We start from the raw sequence: 17,017 nt of genomic DNA, 5'->3' as shown, positions 1-17,017 counted from the left end.
TCCTAGCGGCCACGTGGCGCATCTGTGAGCATGGCACACAGATGCGTAGCACTCCTATAGACTATTCACCAATGGGGTGGTGATGCCCATCACCTTTGGTCTGCCTTCGCTGGAGACGAGTGCTGGGGTTCCGGAGGCTGCGCCTTTTTCTTGCTTTCGAGGCCAAAGCATGCCCGATACAAGGAGCCGCACGGACTCCTTACGAAGCAAAATTAATTTCACTACTAACTATATACTTTTACCTGAAATTACAGTTCCAAAGTAATTCGTTACATTACAAAATTATTAAACCGATAAAAGTAATGAATTACATTACAAATTACCGAGAGAAGTAATTTAATTACTGTAATCTTGTGGAGAGTAAGCAGCAAGCATCGGAGTGGAGAAGTAGACATCGGGGTGTAGATTCGATTGAACTAGGAAGAAAATATCGAAAGTCCCCCACGAAGAACACCTCAAGACGAAAGGAAAGAGAAACACGACCATAATGAAGCATAGAGCACTATGCAGACACAACAGATGTGAAGCAGTGTAGAGGGAAGTGGAAAGTACTCGTTCAAGCAATCGTAGTGCGTCTGTAGGAAGGCGCAATGGACTGGGAAATGGGGAGGACTGGTGGTAGTGGTGGTGTGTTTGAGGACCGTGAAATGGTGTAATAGTTTCGGGTCTGACTCTGTACAGAGGGTGTACAGAGAAGCTGTACAGCCGCTTTGTACAGAGATATTGGTGTTTTAAGGCACGGAAAACGCCCAGCAAAATATTTCCTTCCTTTTCAGCGCCATTTCCTTTCGTAAGAAAAAAAATAAAAAGTGGCTGTGGTTCAACCCAGCTGAGCCAAGCTCTGTTAAGCATGGTTTGTGGTTAGACACGGTTTAGCTTTGGTTCACCTCTATTGTATGAAGACTTCAACGAGAGCGAACTGTTTCAGCGAGAGCAAATCGCGTGGTGCATCACGTGCCACAAGTGCAAGAGCGAGCGCTCTGCAGAGCGGCGGTCGGCGCAGCGGCGGACATGGCTGCCAAGCGCAAGAGCGAATCACGTGACACATCACATGCCACAACTGGCGAAGAGGAGCGGCCGAGCAGCAGCCAGCGCAGCTGCGGACGTGTCTGCCAAGCGAACAGCTGCGGCGACGAAGGTAAACATGAAGGTCGTAGCACAGCAAAAAAGCGGACACGTCACTATGGAGGAAAGCTCAAACGATAGCTGCCCGTGAGGACGCTATGATGGTGAGAGAGCGCCACCCTGCGGTGGCACCCTACGCATCTTAAAGCATCGAGGACTGCAAGCAAGACCAGACGAGCATGCGCACGATCTCGATTTGTTAACGGCTTTGGCAAGGAACGGCCGCTCAAAGGCGAAGTCCGGTCGGCTTTTTTTTCTTGTTTTACAGAGGGAGTTGTCAATTTCCTGTTTCCCGTTTATTTCGAGGTCGTTGGCGTTGTAACACCTGAGGTCATGACAAAGCGCTCCGATTTATTACTGGTCAAATTATTGTGACTTCACGCATGGCGTCATTAAAATACGCCACGCTAATTGTCCAGAATGCCAATAACTGATTGGTCAAAACAAAATACCGACATTCGTGACGTCACGTGTTTCGCTGCTGCACCTCTCTCGCTCCGTGCCCTGAGTGACAGAGCGCCACGCATACCCCAGCTAACCCCCTCCCCACCGAACGCACCTCCTCCACACCTTCATTAGTAATGCAAAAGGCACCCGTTTCCAAAGTTCTGCCGGATTCATACAAATGAACATAAATCTGCCGCACGATGTCTGCCACTCGCCAGTATCAATCTGTCTTTACCCAGGATGCCAATTGTTTTTAGAGCGGAAAACTCTACTGCTCCCATGCTGAACCTGGAGGTCATCTGGCATGTGCAAAATCCCGCGTGGCAGCTGCTTTGAGCTTCATCTTCATTCCCTCCTCTTCACAGAGCGTGAGTAATTGCGCTGAAAAAAAAGCCATCAAAATTGCCTGTTGTCCTTTAGTGTCTTGATTCCCACAAACGCGGCAAAAAGGCGATGCATCTTTGTATACAATGTATACTTGTATAGATTGCAGTAAGGCAACATGCGAAACCAATGAAACGCTCTTTCCAGATTCCCTGCTACCTGGCCGCGATTGTCTGTAGCCGGGCTGCTAAAACTTAGGAGTTTCATCAGTTCTCAGAAGTGTGTACAAATGCAAAAGAAGAAGTCAGTACGTTTAGATCGTAGAAAGCAATAAAAACTGCAGCTAACATCGCGGAAACAAGGCCGCGTGCACAAACAGTGAGGCCGGGGAAACTTTCCTGGGCTTAGATTGTAAATGGCGCGTTCAACTTCGTTTCCGGAAATTCCGGAAACCTCGCTTCCGCAAAGACATAACATTCGCTAAAGGTGTCCAACTTCATATCCCGAAACGCCACCATCGCCTGATAGTGCTCAAGAAAAGCATTTGTCATTTATATGTGTCACGAGGTTACCGTTCCGCGAGATTTTTCGAGACCGAGGACCCGTTTTGTGCGAATCTCCCCGGCGAAGAAAATTTCGGCACTGGAAAGGACAAGAGCTCGCTTTTGTCGGTTCTTTCAGCATTTTTTTATTGCGTCATCTTAGTAGCACGGAAGAGTGCAGTTTTAATGTTGAGTTATTCAACTCTGCTTCGTTCCGCAACGACGAATGTCATTAGCTCTTTCACTTGCATTCTTGTTGCACTGCTGATTCTGCCGATAGGCTCCTGCTCTGTTTCCTTAAGCTCTTTCATAGTTAGCTCCTACAATTCCCACACAAAACGATATTTCGGAATCAGATTCAGCGACAAGTACGCACAAGTCGAGCGCGACTGGCTCATAAACCGCCATACACTTTATTCGCTCGCGGAAAAAGCGGAACACAACACCCGACAAAATTTCTATTTTTAGATCCTCGCAAGGTCAAAATGGTATTTAAAGGCTATCGGGACGAACTAACACACATTAGTGCTCTTACTCAAAATTTTATACCAGTGCGCGCAAGCTAATGGCTCCCGACGTATACGCGAAGACGACGACACCTTCTACGATCGAGATTTCTATAGTTCTATAAAAACAGGCTCAGTGAAGGGCATTTATAGCCACATCATCAATGAACAAAACGTGGGAACGGAGAAGTCACGCGCACACAAACAGAAAACTCGAATCACGAACACAAATCTCAAAACAGTCTGCACTGCTTAGAAGGATTCATCGGGTCCCCGGGATTGCAGTTAAAAGCCTTGGCGAACTGTGGCATGTGCTGCAGCGCGGGAGTGCAGATCGACTCGTGGTTTGTATTTTCAGAGCCGCCATAGCAATTGACGTAACACAGCGCGATGAAAAACAGCTGCAGTCCGCTGTACTTCTCCAAACCGAATAGGCTGCTGCTGTCCAAAGCTCTCTCTTGGGCATTGTAGGCATCCACAAGAGCGCCATAGCCAATTACTTCTTTGGCGTAATACCCTAGTTCACCGGCGCTGCCGGACGTGCCTGCTTTCAAGCAGTCCATCAGGGGCTCAACAAACGAAGCATTGGTTGCGTAGTACGCGGAAAGGAACAAGGTCGCCAGTGAAAAGGCGATCTGAGCGCCTAAGCCGCCGTAGTTTAAAGACGAATGGAGCTGCGGATCAAATAGAGGGAATGATAGAGCGTAAGGCATCAGCTCGAAGTCTCGCTTGTCGTAGGACACGATGGACACTTCCAAATCTTGCATAAGATCTAACATATGTCCGAATTCTGCATCCTTTCTGAGGTGCACCGACTGTTGCCAGTTCCGCACGAAAGAATTATTCAAGTCAGGCACATGGTCTGCAGCCAGGATTTCTTCTCCGGTGTGCTCGATTTTACGGAAGACGATTTCCGAAGAGCTCCAGTTGCTGACCACGTTGATGCCTTCGTCAAAGTACGTCCAGTTGAAAAGACGCCGGAAAAAAGCGGTTCGCACGGACTGAGCCACACTTTTTGCGAGATTAAGTGCTTCGCTTTGAAGGGCTTCAGCATAGTATTTGTCGAACAGCGTGTGCCCGGAGATTAACATTGCTCTCGTGACGCAGAAAATCCTGTAATGGGCCTGCGTCGTTTGGTGGTCACGGTTGTAATAGTTGAAAATTAAGTCTTTATTCGCGAAAAGGGCCGCCACTTGAACGGTGCACCAAGAGATCAATGTATGGAATGAGTCCGTGCCGTACCGCCACCAGAGATACAACACTCGCTCTAGATAACGGGGCGATGTGGTCGTCAGCGTGAGACTACTGTTCATCCTGATGTCAAGTTTTAAAAGCGTCGCTGTCCAGTTAACTTCCGTGAGGCCAAGCTGAGTCAAGTTTAGAAGAACGTCAGCGTTATACTCGTCAGCTGCTTCGTAACGAGCATTAGAGAGGTAGCTCAGGGCTGTTTCGACCGACGCGTCTGTCTCCTGGAACGTCACCGTATCCTCGCCTTCGGGTTGAAAGCGTTCCTTCAGGAACTGAAAGTACTCCTCATCCGTGCCGGTCGCGAAGTCCCTATACCTCTTGACCACGAAGTAAAGGAACTTGCCAGAAACTAGGTTGATCCCGCTGCCATCGGGCGCGACGTCGAAGTCAAGGAGCACGTCCCAACCCAGCTTCAAAGAGCTGCAGAGGAGCGTGTACAGAACGTCTGCGCCCTTGGAAGGCTTCGGCCACACGATGCCTGCCTCAACCAGCGCGTTCTTGACGGCTGGCAGCTCGTCTCTCTCCCCTTCGAGCACATCGACGCAACTCCTGTACATGATGGCGGCCTGCTGCTCCATGTCTTGCCCCGATGCAGGCACGTCTGCACTCTTCAGCGACGCGGTCACCTTGTCCAACAGAGAAATGAACTGGTCGTTCCAAACGGTATGTCGGTTCTTCTGGCGCCAGCCGTCGCAGACGAAGTGCGTGAAGCTCTGGCACGGGTCCACCGATTCGTTGATGGAGGCGAGAAGTCTGGTCGAGTAGGCGAGGCAGGCATGCGTCTTGCAGGTGTTCCCCCAGTGCGCTGGAGAGCGCCATACAAGTGAGGCGATCGCCAAGGCCACAAGCGTCACCAATACAGTGACTCCAAGCACGGCCAGAGTAAGCCCGAGCCGCGATTTCAGCTTCTGGGGGTCCTGGAAAGTAACATTATTGCCGTAAGAAAAACGATGTGCACAATCAGTTGGTCTTACCTACGATCTCTATAAACCCCCAAAATAACCGCTTTTCTAGTGATGAATCATCGATACTGACAAAGTGTGCACTTTTGGGGTGTCTTTGTGCGCAAGGCCAGGCGCCTTCTTTCCCACAGCTCCTATCATAGCCGCTGCTGTACGAGTACAAAAATACAAAATCTCGGCTGCTGACCCGAAAGACGCGTGTTCGATCTCGGCCGCGGCGGATGAATTTCAATGGAGGCGAATTTCGATGGCGAAATTCTGGAGGCCCGTGTACTGTGCGATTTCAGTGCGCGTTAAAGAACCCCAGGTGGTGGAAATTTCCGGAGCCTGCCCCTACGACGTCCTTCAAGCCTGAGTCGCTTTGGGAAGTTTAACGCCACAAACGACAAAAATACAAAATACTTTTATTTCAACATTACGTAATGTTAGGAGGTGCGCCCAAAAATCCTTAGATTGGCTTGACAAAGCAGTGCACCTTCTTCCTACAGAAACAGCGGCAACAACAGAGTACATATGACAACAAAAAAGTGATCAAGCATAATTATACAAATCTGAGCCAAGAATTTGCTTTGAAAAACAAAATCAGGAGCATTGAAATGACAAGAATGATACACAATACAACACTACATAAACATACCTTTTCATAGCAGAAACATACAACAGATCTAAGGAGGTACTCAACAAATCAAGTCCGATGCCAGGTTTTAAAATAGACAGCAAACCTTTATCAAGAAAATGGAGAGGATTGGCTGTAGGAATTGAGAAGGTTAGGGATTTGAAAGCGAAACATTTGACGACCGTAATTGGTCCTTCACAAATCCGCTGTAGCCTAACACTCCGAGATGAACAGACCTACAAACTGTATTAACTGTGTGCCGAATGAATCGTTTTCTATGCGTATACTAGAGATATCGAGACTAGGACATTACTTCACCTCTTGCAGTGTTCGTACACACTGCTTTTTAGAACACGTCATAGGACCTAAATGAGTGACGTTATTTAGAGTTTCTTTCTTCGCACGACACGCATCGAACCACTGCCGAATCAAAATTATAATAACTGTCTAATCACTAGACGGAAAATCCTGTCGGAACAAAAGCGAATTGCTTTTTCGCCGCACAGATTTCAGGTAACATGTGAATTGCGTGCCACGGCGGATTTGCAAGCACCAAGGAAACCACGCGAAAGAAACGACAAAGGCACTTTTTTTATAATCAGGATTAAATTTTGACAGTTAGCCGGGAACCTCGTTATCGTGACTGGATGATGATACATAAGCCTTCTATGTTGCCTGCAGTTTGAGGCTCTTCGTGAGCTTGGCTACGACGACTTTTACCTTCGCATTCTTGTTGATTGTGAAGAAATCCTGGATGCGTTACTTTCTTCCTCATGTTGGCCTCATCAATAGAGCATGTGCTTTTTTCTCGCCCAGTGCCAAGCTGGGTCTAAACCAATCATAATCTTGTAGCGTGTGCTAGGATATCAAAAAGGACGGCCCATGCCTAAAAAAGCTCATTAAACCGATGTTGTGTTTCTATTTGCCACAGCACTGTGTCACCATCAGGGCCTGATCACTGCTCGCAAAGGATTTTCTAAATAAAAACACTCTTTGCTGATACAGCAGCATCCTGTCCTTTCGGCTGATGGCAGTTACTTTTTGGTGTTACTATACATTGACTAACTCCGAGCTCACAAAAGCAGCAGAGCTAAATGAGACAAAGCCACTCGAAAGGAACATCATAAGTCCATAAGTCATGACACAGACATGCGCTGAAAGCAGTACTGAACCGCACTCTTTTTACCATTTTGTAAGCCTACCTATATTACTCGTTGATTTCTTTTAGCCCATGCTGTTCTGATCTGCAAATAATGAGTCAGCTACTTGCTCAAGAGCCAATACATGCGGCCTTAAGAACACTCTACAGTGCTAGTTCCCCCTCTCAGGATGCGTGACTTCGTTCCTTCAACGTCATCGACCTATACGCGTAAGCTTTCTTCTGAGCATGCAGTCAAAAACTGCAACTTTTCTGTTACGCTAGGCGCGTCTGCCAGGTTCCAATTGCGCGTACCGGAGGCGATTTCGTCCTATCTTCGCCAGGGGGCGGATTGCCGCGGAAGCCGGGCGGCTGCACGAGGGGCGGCTGTTCGACATTCCCCGGGCTGCTGGACAGCGGCGAATCAATGCTGAGCGCTCCCGAGTAAACACCGTCGGACACGGACGATGCTGGCGATGACAGGCAGGTGCCGACGGCAGCAGTGTAAGCGGAGGTCATTCCGTTCACACCATGGCCACGTACCACCGGCAACGCCGCAGCTGAGGGACTGGCTGGACCGACACTCTCTGGACAGGTAACTCCAGCAGGGTCCGCCTTGCCAGATGGTCGGAGGCGGTGGCCTTTGGCACCTGCCGATGAGTGCACGACACGGCGGTTGTGCAGGTCTGGTTATAAGGGGTGGGGCGGCGGGGGTTGTCAAGCCCAAAAGTTCCACTGCATGCTTGGCCATGACACATCAACATCTCTAAGGTATGTCCTTTAAAAAAGGCACAACCACATCCACATGTGGCTAAAAGCTCAGTAAAGTAGGTACTTTGAGAAATTCAGGACGCGAATCACAGCGAGAATAAAAGATGTAGAAAACCAGACTCTAGGGAGCAAAAGGAACCCAACTGGCAGCTGCAGCATCACATAAACTTAAGTGCTAGTCTTGTAGTGACTAAACTCCCTACTCCTCTCCCAGAGGCCTGCGTGCCGTGCCGGAGAGGGTAGGTAGGGGTCCGATTCAAACATTAAAATTTATTCTGAATCTCAATCTGAAGCAGAACGAAAATGGCACCGAATGGAGTCATCTGACAGCTGGAACGGCCTACTGTGCATACGTCTTTGATGGAATGCTGGTTGTATGCGCCTGGGTGCACTGTCGCTGCCCGCAGGGCTCCGCGAGGGGCTTCCAGGTATGTCCGACAAACGGGTGCCGCCTTGGTCTCGACCGCCGGGACCGCGTCTTTGGCGGCGGCGCTCTGCTGAGGAGAATCCAGGCCTCCGAGCTTCATCGCGACTTCCCGGCTTGTCAGGCGGCATTCCAGCTCACTGACTGATTGCTACGTCGTTTTCGAAGAAGGGCAACGCGGCGGAACGGCTACCGAGAGGCATTCAGTCTTCTTCTCGTCTCGTGCCCGGCGCGCACAGCGACCGTGCTCGCCGGTCAGACGATGGCGATAGCGATGGGGTAAGGGGGGGGGGGGCGCTTTCGAACCGTCAACCAGCAAAGAATCAGCAACGAAGTTGTTGTTGCCTCTAAACTGATGGCACATACCCATATATTCTGCATCCTTGGAGTAGCAAAGACTGGCGCTCGCGCAGACGGAGTCTCTTTCACGTGTTTGCGTTGCCGGGTTCCCTTTCTAAATTTCTACCTTCACAGATCTGGCCTGGCGGCTTCCCCATTGTGCCCTTTTTGTGCCGAACCTGAGACAATAGACCACTTCTTGCTGTTCTGCCGCCGCTTCTCTCATTTCAGGAAGCGTCTTTCGCAAATTCCATTTCATCAACTGGGTTTGCCTGTGTCCTCCGCGGTTGTTCTTTCCAATGGCCCTTCTTTGCTTGGACGAAGCGACAGGAGTGTGCGCTCTGCTGTGCGAAATTTCCTTCAAGATACGGGGCGACTCCCATTCTATTTTCGTTTTCCCGCTCTCAGTCAGTACGACATTGAAACATTACAGGCATTGTATACTATTATGCACATTAAGTCATTGTCCTGTCTTCGATCTCCTAGTAACAGGACCCCTGTCCTTGTGTCTTCCAATCTATCAGCGTACATACCATTACCATTGCTAGAGGCTGGTTTGGTTGGAGGCTCGGATTGTAAGCTCTCGAGCTCTCCTATCCGCCTCGGCATTCCCCGCGACGCCTGTGTGTCCCGTTACCCACATTATTATGTGTTGCAATTGTTTTTCCTTCGGCGGTAATTTGACTGTCTGTACTGTCTTTAGGATGCGGAGCGCTGTTCCCCCTATTTTGGCACTCTTGTGGTTTCTGCATGCTGTTTGCGAGTCTGTTAAAATTATTAGGGACCTTTGAGCACGGTAGCCCTCTGCCGCCGCTAGGGCTATGGCAGCCTCTTCGGCCTCCTCAATAATGCCATCCCTCATAGTTGCGCTGGCCATTTCTTTGAGCTCATGATTAATTGCCGTTGCAACCGCTCTATTTCTGTTGTGTTGTCTTGTCCTACCGTATGCAGCCGCATCCGTGTACGTAATGTTTTCTTTGTTGGCTAGGTTCTGTTGCACATACTCTATCCTAGCCTCCTGTCGCTACCCTAAATTGTTTCCCGCAGTTCATCTGGTATCCATCAGGAAGGAGGACAGCGATCAATCGGGTCCATGTAGTTGTATATGCTTGGCAGCAGAGCACGGGCCAGCACTCGCGCATTTCTGCAATGGAGTAAACCAGAAGCAGCACGGATTAGATCACAATTTTATTAAAGAGAGTAATCGGAGTGAAGAATAATGTACGTCAGCCGTAATCAAGGTAGAAAAAAATACGTAATTTCAAACGATAAGCGCAACACGTTTGTCTGGGTCGGCCCAGGTCTTGCCAGAAAGGTATGTGCCCCGAAAAGGCGCTCAGATGGCTAAGAGCGGCTAGAAGGAAGCGAAGAAAAGAAATTAGTGATATTAATACACGGTAAGTAAAACAGTAACATATAAAATGAACAAGAGGCCCAATATTTCACACTAAGCCCTGTCATATTACCGCACCGAAACGAAACATCGCTTTCTATAGCTTTTTTTTCTGGCAAACGACATATTACGTCTCTCATTTTGATATAGACCATTTTATGGCTCTCTGAATAATAGTATATCTTTTTACTGAGGAAAGCGTAAAAGAATCGTTAACACATTACTGTCCTACAAGCACAGCCCAGTTTCGAATATTGCTGCGCACTTCGATTGATTTTTGAAAATGTCTATCCACTCGCTAATACACTTGTGCAAAATTATCAAGTTCAGAATAAGGCTACTATAACTTTGCGGATCCCAGTTAGCGACCTCTAAAGTTGGCTCAAATGTTGAGTCCTAGTTAGCCGTCCGTTGTTTCACATTTGCGCGTCGGTATCATATATTTAAAGAAATATTGCAAATTTTTAAGTTGTTTAATGCGTCGGCGTTAGAATGCTCATTGCCGCAAAGTGTCTGGCGTTGGAATTGTCGCTGGCTTGTGAGGGCTCGGGGGAGCAGATAGAGAGGGAAAAGGAAGAAAAGGAATCAGAATAGAGAGGTAGGGAGAGAGTAGAAAGGGAGTCTAGTAGATCATATGATCATGGATGGACTGGATCACGCCACCTGCTGGCAGTGTCTGAAGCCACCAGAAAGCAGCGGCTGCTCGGTTCGAGGAGAACACGCACGCTAACACACTCTGCCGCATGATATTTTAACGAGTTTATGGTCCCAAAGTGGCTCAGGCTATGAGAAACGCAGTACTGGAGGCCTGTGGATAATTTCGACCACCCGTGCCCCTTTAGCGTGCACTGACATCGCACAGTAGAGAGACCTCTAGTATTTCGCCTCGATCGAAATGCGATCTCCCAGCCCTGGATCGAACATGCCTCGCTTGGGTCAGCACGAGAGCATATTTTAAGCACTCAGCCACCACGGCGGCACCTTTGCCGCATGAATCGCATTGATAGTGAGTCAGTTTTTTTGTATGCATACCGCCAACGTAGGACTAGGATGACATTTATAATGTTTAGTCTTCAATGTAGGAGTCAGTATGGCAGTTTAATAAAATTAACACTACCACTGATCACGCGGGATTCAGCGAAAGCTGTCCAGGCATTTTCATTTCACTATTACTGAGGTAAAGAATTCGAGTGCGACATGCACACGTGTATCGCTTCCTCACATGCACGTCCCTCGACTAGCACTCCTCTCCAATCTGCCGTTTAGTCCACAGGGGAGTCTGTGCCCGGGCGGCGCTTTTGTTAACCGCCAGTCACACTCCCCTTGCTCCTTAAAGGTCACCCACACTCCGGATGGTTCCCGTGCATCCGTCCTCCAGTTGCGCACCCCTCGCTCTCGCCACACCTTGCGCCATCGACGGTGGGAATTAATTATCCTCTGGTTACGCATTCCTCCGCTTTCGCTATACCTTCCTCCTTCCGTTGTGACCTCCCCCAAGGAAGTTTTAATGGTAACCACCCGTTCCTAACGCATTCCCCCACCCTCGTCAAACCCTTATCCTTTCACTGTGACTTCCCTTCAGGTGGTTCCGGTGGTAACCGCCCTGTCCCTAACGCATTCCTTCACCCTCGTTATACCTTTATCCTTCCACAGTGACCTCCCTTCAGATGGTTCCCACACGTTCCTAACGCGTTCTCCCGCCCTCTTCATACCCTTCTCCTTCCAATGTGACATCCCTCCGGGTGGTTCCAGTGGTAACTACCCGTTCCTAAAGCGTTCTCCCGCCCTCGTCATACCTTTATCTTTCAAATGTGACCGCCCCAGATGCTTCCTGTGGTAACCACCCTCAGGTTACGTCTTTTATTACCCTTGCCCGGTAACCACCCTCCTCCTTTCAAGGTAAACAACCTCTGAATTGCTGCGGTGGCAACCGCTCCTAGTTACGCATTCCTTCGCTTTCGTAGTAATCTTTCCCTTCCACAGAAACCATCCTCTAGAAGGTTCTGGGGTAAGTACACCCTCCGGTTAAACGTTCCTCTACTCTCGTCATATGCTACGTGCTTGGTCACCAACCCTTCAGCAGTTCCTGCGGTAACTACCCGGCGGTTACACATCTATCTGCTCTAGCCCCCCTTCCTTCAGTAGTAACCCCCCCCCCCTTCAGAAGGTTCCGGGGGTAACCACCTTCCAGTGACTCATTCCGTTACTCTTGACACCCTCTTTCTTCCTCGGTAACCACCATCGGGATGGTTCCGATGGCAACCATATTCAGTTACGCACTGCCCCACTCTAGCCACACCCTCTTGTTCCTCTGTAACCACCCTTTATGTATTTTCTGTGGCAACCACTACGGTGAAGGATTTCTCCGCTCTTATCCTATCCTCCTCCTTCCACAGTAACACCTTTCCAGAAGGTTCCGGTGAAATCCAGCCGCTGGTTACGCATTCCACGCTCTCATCATGCCCTACTCAGCCTACCGTAACAACAGATGTGATTCCCGAGCACCGTTGAAGCCAGTTGCCAGGCTCCGCGTGGAGGGCACATTTTAAATCCTTGACAAGAAGAGAGTAGGAACGAAGAATCTCAATATTCACATTGTGTACAAGGGTTCATATAACAAGCCCCGAAAGACGCGCCCTAATAATAGAGAGAGCTAGAAATGATTTCGCATATCGACCACACGGGTCTGCCTACCACGACTCCACCCTTCCGGTTGTTCTGATTGGAGGGAGAATAAAAAGGAAACTGGACGGGCCTGCAGACTGGCTCGAGCAGAGCTACGTAGCTCAGCTCGAGCATCTTTGCAGGGAAAGCAGTTACTGTTGTCAGTGTCCAACGCGTAGCGACCAGCGGATTCTTGAGATTAAATCTCCAAATGGCACCAAACGTAACTCAAAGAAGTGCCATACTAATCTGGCGCTCTCAGGTCTGACTAGCCATTCGGGAAATGGTGGAAGAGCACTCTGTAACACTGACGCCTACGATGACCGCAGGTACGGTGCCGATGCCTTGGATCGAGTTCGCAGCCACGTCGCTTTGCAAGGGCGCGTCGCCGAGCTGACTTCAGTGAGCGAGGCCGAGGCGACCGGCATGATTCGAGCTGCTGGCGCGGGCCTTCGTGGCTTGCACGATTTCATGCGGCTGACCGGCGTGGTCCAGGAGCGCGTGGTCTGCTTGCCTCGCGAGGACAGCCGCCCGCAGCTGGACTCGTTGGGAGAGTGCGGCTGGAGCCTCGTCAGGCGATGCCTATTCCTGGATGAAAAGCCGACTCCGCGCAAAGGCGACGCGGAGCGTGTCAGCGCGATGGATGTCCAATAAAGGCGGGTGGATTCGACGGAGGTTGCCCGCACACTCTTCTGCGGTTGTTTGTACGGAGGTGTTAAAAAAATTATCGGACTCGCTAGTCCCTGAAAGTCTCTTCAAAGCACGACCTCGCTATGGCCGGTGAATTCAGTGACGCAGAGTTGTACCTGTCCTTTCGGGGTTTCTAAGGGTGCGAGGAAGCTATTTAGAAGCCTCCTAACGCCGACAAGACCTAGTGAGCACCGTACGCTTTATTACCTTGCCAACGCAGGAATTAAGAGAGATGAAGCGGAGGTTCGCAGCGGCGAGTGAATTGCCGGGTTTAGGAATGTGATAAGTGAGGAAGTTCAGAATGAGAGTAGAGAGCCTTCTTCCCAAGCGGTGTTATGAGGGTTATTATACAGTTGCTCTTTGCCACTGACACGAAGGTTGCGGGGAATAGATTCAGTGATAGGAGCCTCATCGGTAGCAGGTCGAATTGCGGTAACGAGAAGCGGAGCCCCAATTTCGCGGAGTATGAAAGGGACGTCGAATTTACTGTCTTTATTGCCTGCGCATATAGGTTAAAGAGGAGAGGAGGGCAGAGGAGGAGGAAAAAAACTTTATTTGGGCCAGCACAAGGGCCCCGTGCAAAAGAGCGCTTGCTCCGCTAACATCCGCTGAAGATCTGCCGAGCCCGAGTGAAGTCAAGCACTCGAGGAAGGCGCGGAAAGGCAAGAAAAATAAGGACAGTAAAAATCAGTGTTACATGAGTGCGTAATGTGTTCTTTTGTCTGCCTTGGTCTTCAGACAGTCACGACGCTGAGCTGTGTCCCGACATCCGAAGTTTTAGAGCATTAGTGTGGTGCAGAGAGCGTAAGTTTGAACTTTGCGAAGTACATGTGCTTGATCCGTGTTCAGTGATGGGCTAGCTTGAGGTAAGATTGTGCGATTTTTACTGGTGTTCTGGACGCGTTCGGCTATTTACTCTGCGTGTTGCGGCGTCTTTCAATGACATTGAAGTTGGCCAGGGCTCGAAGGTGCCCGGATGTTGATTTGGAAGGCCCGTTGATGAACGAACTTATTTCCCCTCATCCCAGCATGAGTAGATATCCGACGTAAGGCGATTTTAATGTTCGGATTGCTGCTATAAAATTCCACCAAAATGTCATGCTTGAAGGCAGAGATCCGTAAGGGTTGCATAAACATCGTCAGAGGACCGCCAACGTGAGGTAAAAAACTCATTTACCAAGCATTTAATCCCACGCATATGAAAAGTTCTTGTCTTTGATTCAAACACGTGTCTGTGCTCAATTTTTAATTCCATATGTCGCATGATTTTAATTTCATTTCTGAAGATTGAAGACCGATAATGAGGGCCGTGCTCGAGGAAAGAAGAGAAAGAAACAGCTGGCCGCACGAGCCCGATTCGAACGTGAGCACGTGCGAAGCGTGTAGCTTTGTCGCCGAGTCGCAGCGCCAGCCGAGCACTTTGTTCTTTTGTGAGCTACAAAAAAAAACGTTCAAGTGAGGACACGCACAATGCTTTTATTTGAGCTAGGATGCGGCGCAGACCCCTATGCTACCACGAATGGCAAGGGGTCGCCTGACGCGTCAACTACAACAGCGCCCGGAGCCGACAGCAGCGCCGTGAGCTTTCAGACGGCAGCGAGGGGACAGCGTGGACGGAACAGTAAGTCCTAATATTTATTTTATTGGCAATGCTAGCAGAATCAAACATCGCCAAGCGTTTTGCCTCGCCGTATACAGCGCTCGTGTTACACTCGCAAAGCTCTATTGCCAGAACTGTAGAAAAAGTCAGTAGTGATAGTGCGGCGCATGGAATAGACACGAAGCACAAGACGGCTCTTAAGTGATCAGATGTGCGTTCTGTTCACATCATCAGGTGACCCACCTGATATCCGTGGAAATATAAATTAAAATTGGTTTTTGGGGAAAGAAAATGGCGCAGTGTCTCACACCTCGGCGGACACCTGAACCCTGCCGTAAGGGAAGGGATAAAGGAGGGAGTGAAAGAAGAAAGGAAAGATGATGTGCTGTAGTGGAGGGCTCCGGAATAAATTTGACCACCTGGGGATCTTTAATGCGCATTGTCAGAAATTCGGTATTAAAAGGTATTCTCGCTTTTAAATACCAAATTTCTGACGGGCCCGGGCGATGTCTGTGCAGGTTGAAGATCTCCAGGTGGTAGAAATTATTCCGGAGCCCCTTTTTCTTTGTCTTTTCTCTTATGGCAGGGTTCAGGTGTACTAAAAAGCATTTTAGACCCACCGCGGTCTCAGTAGTTAGGGCGGTGGCTCGGTTGTTAAAGCGCTCGGCTAGTGATCCGGAGTACTCGGGTTAGATCCCGGCCACGGAGGCCGCGTTTCCATTGAGGAGGAGAAAAGCAAAGGCGCTTGTCTGCTGTGCGATATCAGTGCAGGTTAAAGATCCCCTGATGGTCGAAATTATTCCGCAACCCTCCACTGTGGCACCTCTTCATTTCTTGTTTCAGCTTCTCCTTTATCCCTTCTCTTACGGCGCGGTTCAGGTGTTGGATGAGAAGTGAAGACACATACTGCGCCATTTGCTTTCCCCAAAAACCAATTTTTTTAATTGTTTTTTTTTGGGGGGGGGGAAAGGAAATGGCGCAGTATCTGTCTCATATATCGTTGGACACCTGAACCGCGCCGTTAGGGAAGGGATAAGAGAGGGAGTGAAAGAAGAAAGGAAGGAGGTGCCGTAGTGGAGGGCTCCGGAATAATTTCGACCACCTGGGGATCTTTAACGTGCACTGACATCGCACAGCACATGGGCGCCTTAGCGTTTTTCCTCCATAAGAACGCAGCCGCCGCAGTCGGGTTCGAACCCGGGAACTCCGGATCAGTAGTCGAGCGCCCTAACCACTGAGCCACCGCGGCGGGTCCAAAAAAAAAACCAATTTTCAAAAAGGTATTTTAGCGCGAAAGCACTTCTGCCGCACTACCCGCGTTTCAGCGCTGTGTGTTTATGTGGGAAGCAGGGCGAAATGAAACCGAGGGCAAGCACCACATGCAAGTCGAGGTTACATCAGCGCGAGACGCTCTGCAGAAACCAAGGAGGGTTTCGATACGGATCCGCCGCGGCGGCTCAGTTGTTAAGGCGCTTGCCTACTGAGTCTGAGTATCCCGGTTAGAACTCGACCACTGCAGCCGCGTTTCGATGGAGGCGAAGCGCACAAAGCGCCTGATTGATGTGCGACTTCAGTGAACGTTAAAGGCGTCTGGCAGGCAAGGCGCCCGGCAGCGCTTCTACGTGGTTTGCCGCTATACGCGTCCGTTTCACCGTGAGTAGCAGAGGAGATTTCTCTAACGGGAAAGGTGTCGCGCCGAACTGGCGGTGGCGTTCCGTGGACTCCCTGGCAGTGCTGCAACACGCTGTCGTGTTCCACTCTTAAAGGCGACGCTTAAGTGTCCTCCAATTTTCTTTCCTCAAATCAACAGGAGGAAAAGAACGTTTTAAAAAATTGGAGGCTTATCAAGGTTAAGCCCAGTGGATGCGAAGCATGTTAAGCAGCGAGCCGCATATTGAGCGCGCCGCTTGGCTAGGCGTTCTTCGCGTTCTTCATCGGTTTCCGTAGCACACTGCAGCCTTCGTTTTGCATTCCTATTATTAACGTCCTTAGCGTTTGGAGGCATCTTGACCGCATACACGCCCGGCGCAAAGACGCTGGCGCGGTTGCGGGCACAGAGACTGACGCGACGGCGGGCGCGCGCCGCTTCATCCCTGGCGTGACGTCACATATCACGTGATGCAGCGATGGTGGCGCCGCCGCCGCGTCGCGCGCGACGGCGCGAACCGAAGCGTGGAGGCCTCCGCCGGGCGACGTCCGACGGCGCGATATGAGGCCCCATCTGCAGC

General features: G+C 49.9%; 1 protein-coding gene across 1 annotated transcript; it reads right to left on the bottom strand.

The window, feature by feature from the left end:
- Nucleotides 1-3,177: 3,177 nt before the first annotated feature.
- On the bottom strand, nucleotides 3,178-7,427 carry LOC144108186 (endothelin-converting enzyme 1-like). Its single transcript, XM_077641463.1, has 2 exons — nucleotides 7,224-7,427; nucleotides 3,178-5,109 (listed from the first exon to the last, which is right to left on the bottom strand). Exons 1-2 carry the CDS (start codon nucleotides 7,425-7,427, stop codon nucleotides 3,178-3,180), a joined length of 2,136 nt encoding a protein of 711 aa, XP_077497589.1.
- Between the last annotated feature and the right edge of the window lie 9,590 nt (nucleotides 7,428-17,017).

The sequence above is a fragment of the Amblyomma americanum genome, chromosome 10 (genome assembly GCF_052857255.1).
Source record: "Amblyomma americanum isolate KBUSLIRL-KWMA chromosome 10, ASM5285725v1, whole genome shotgun sequence".
Classification (NCBI taxonomy): domain Eukaryota; kingdom Metazoa; phylum Arthropoda; class Arachnida; order Ixodida; family Ixodidae; genus Amblyomma; species Amblyomma americanum.
The sequence above is the reverse complement of the archived record's forward strand: the minus strand, read 5'-3'. Positions and strand labels throughout refer to the sequence as shown.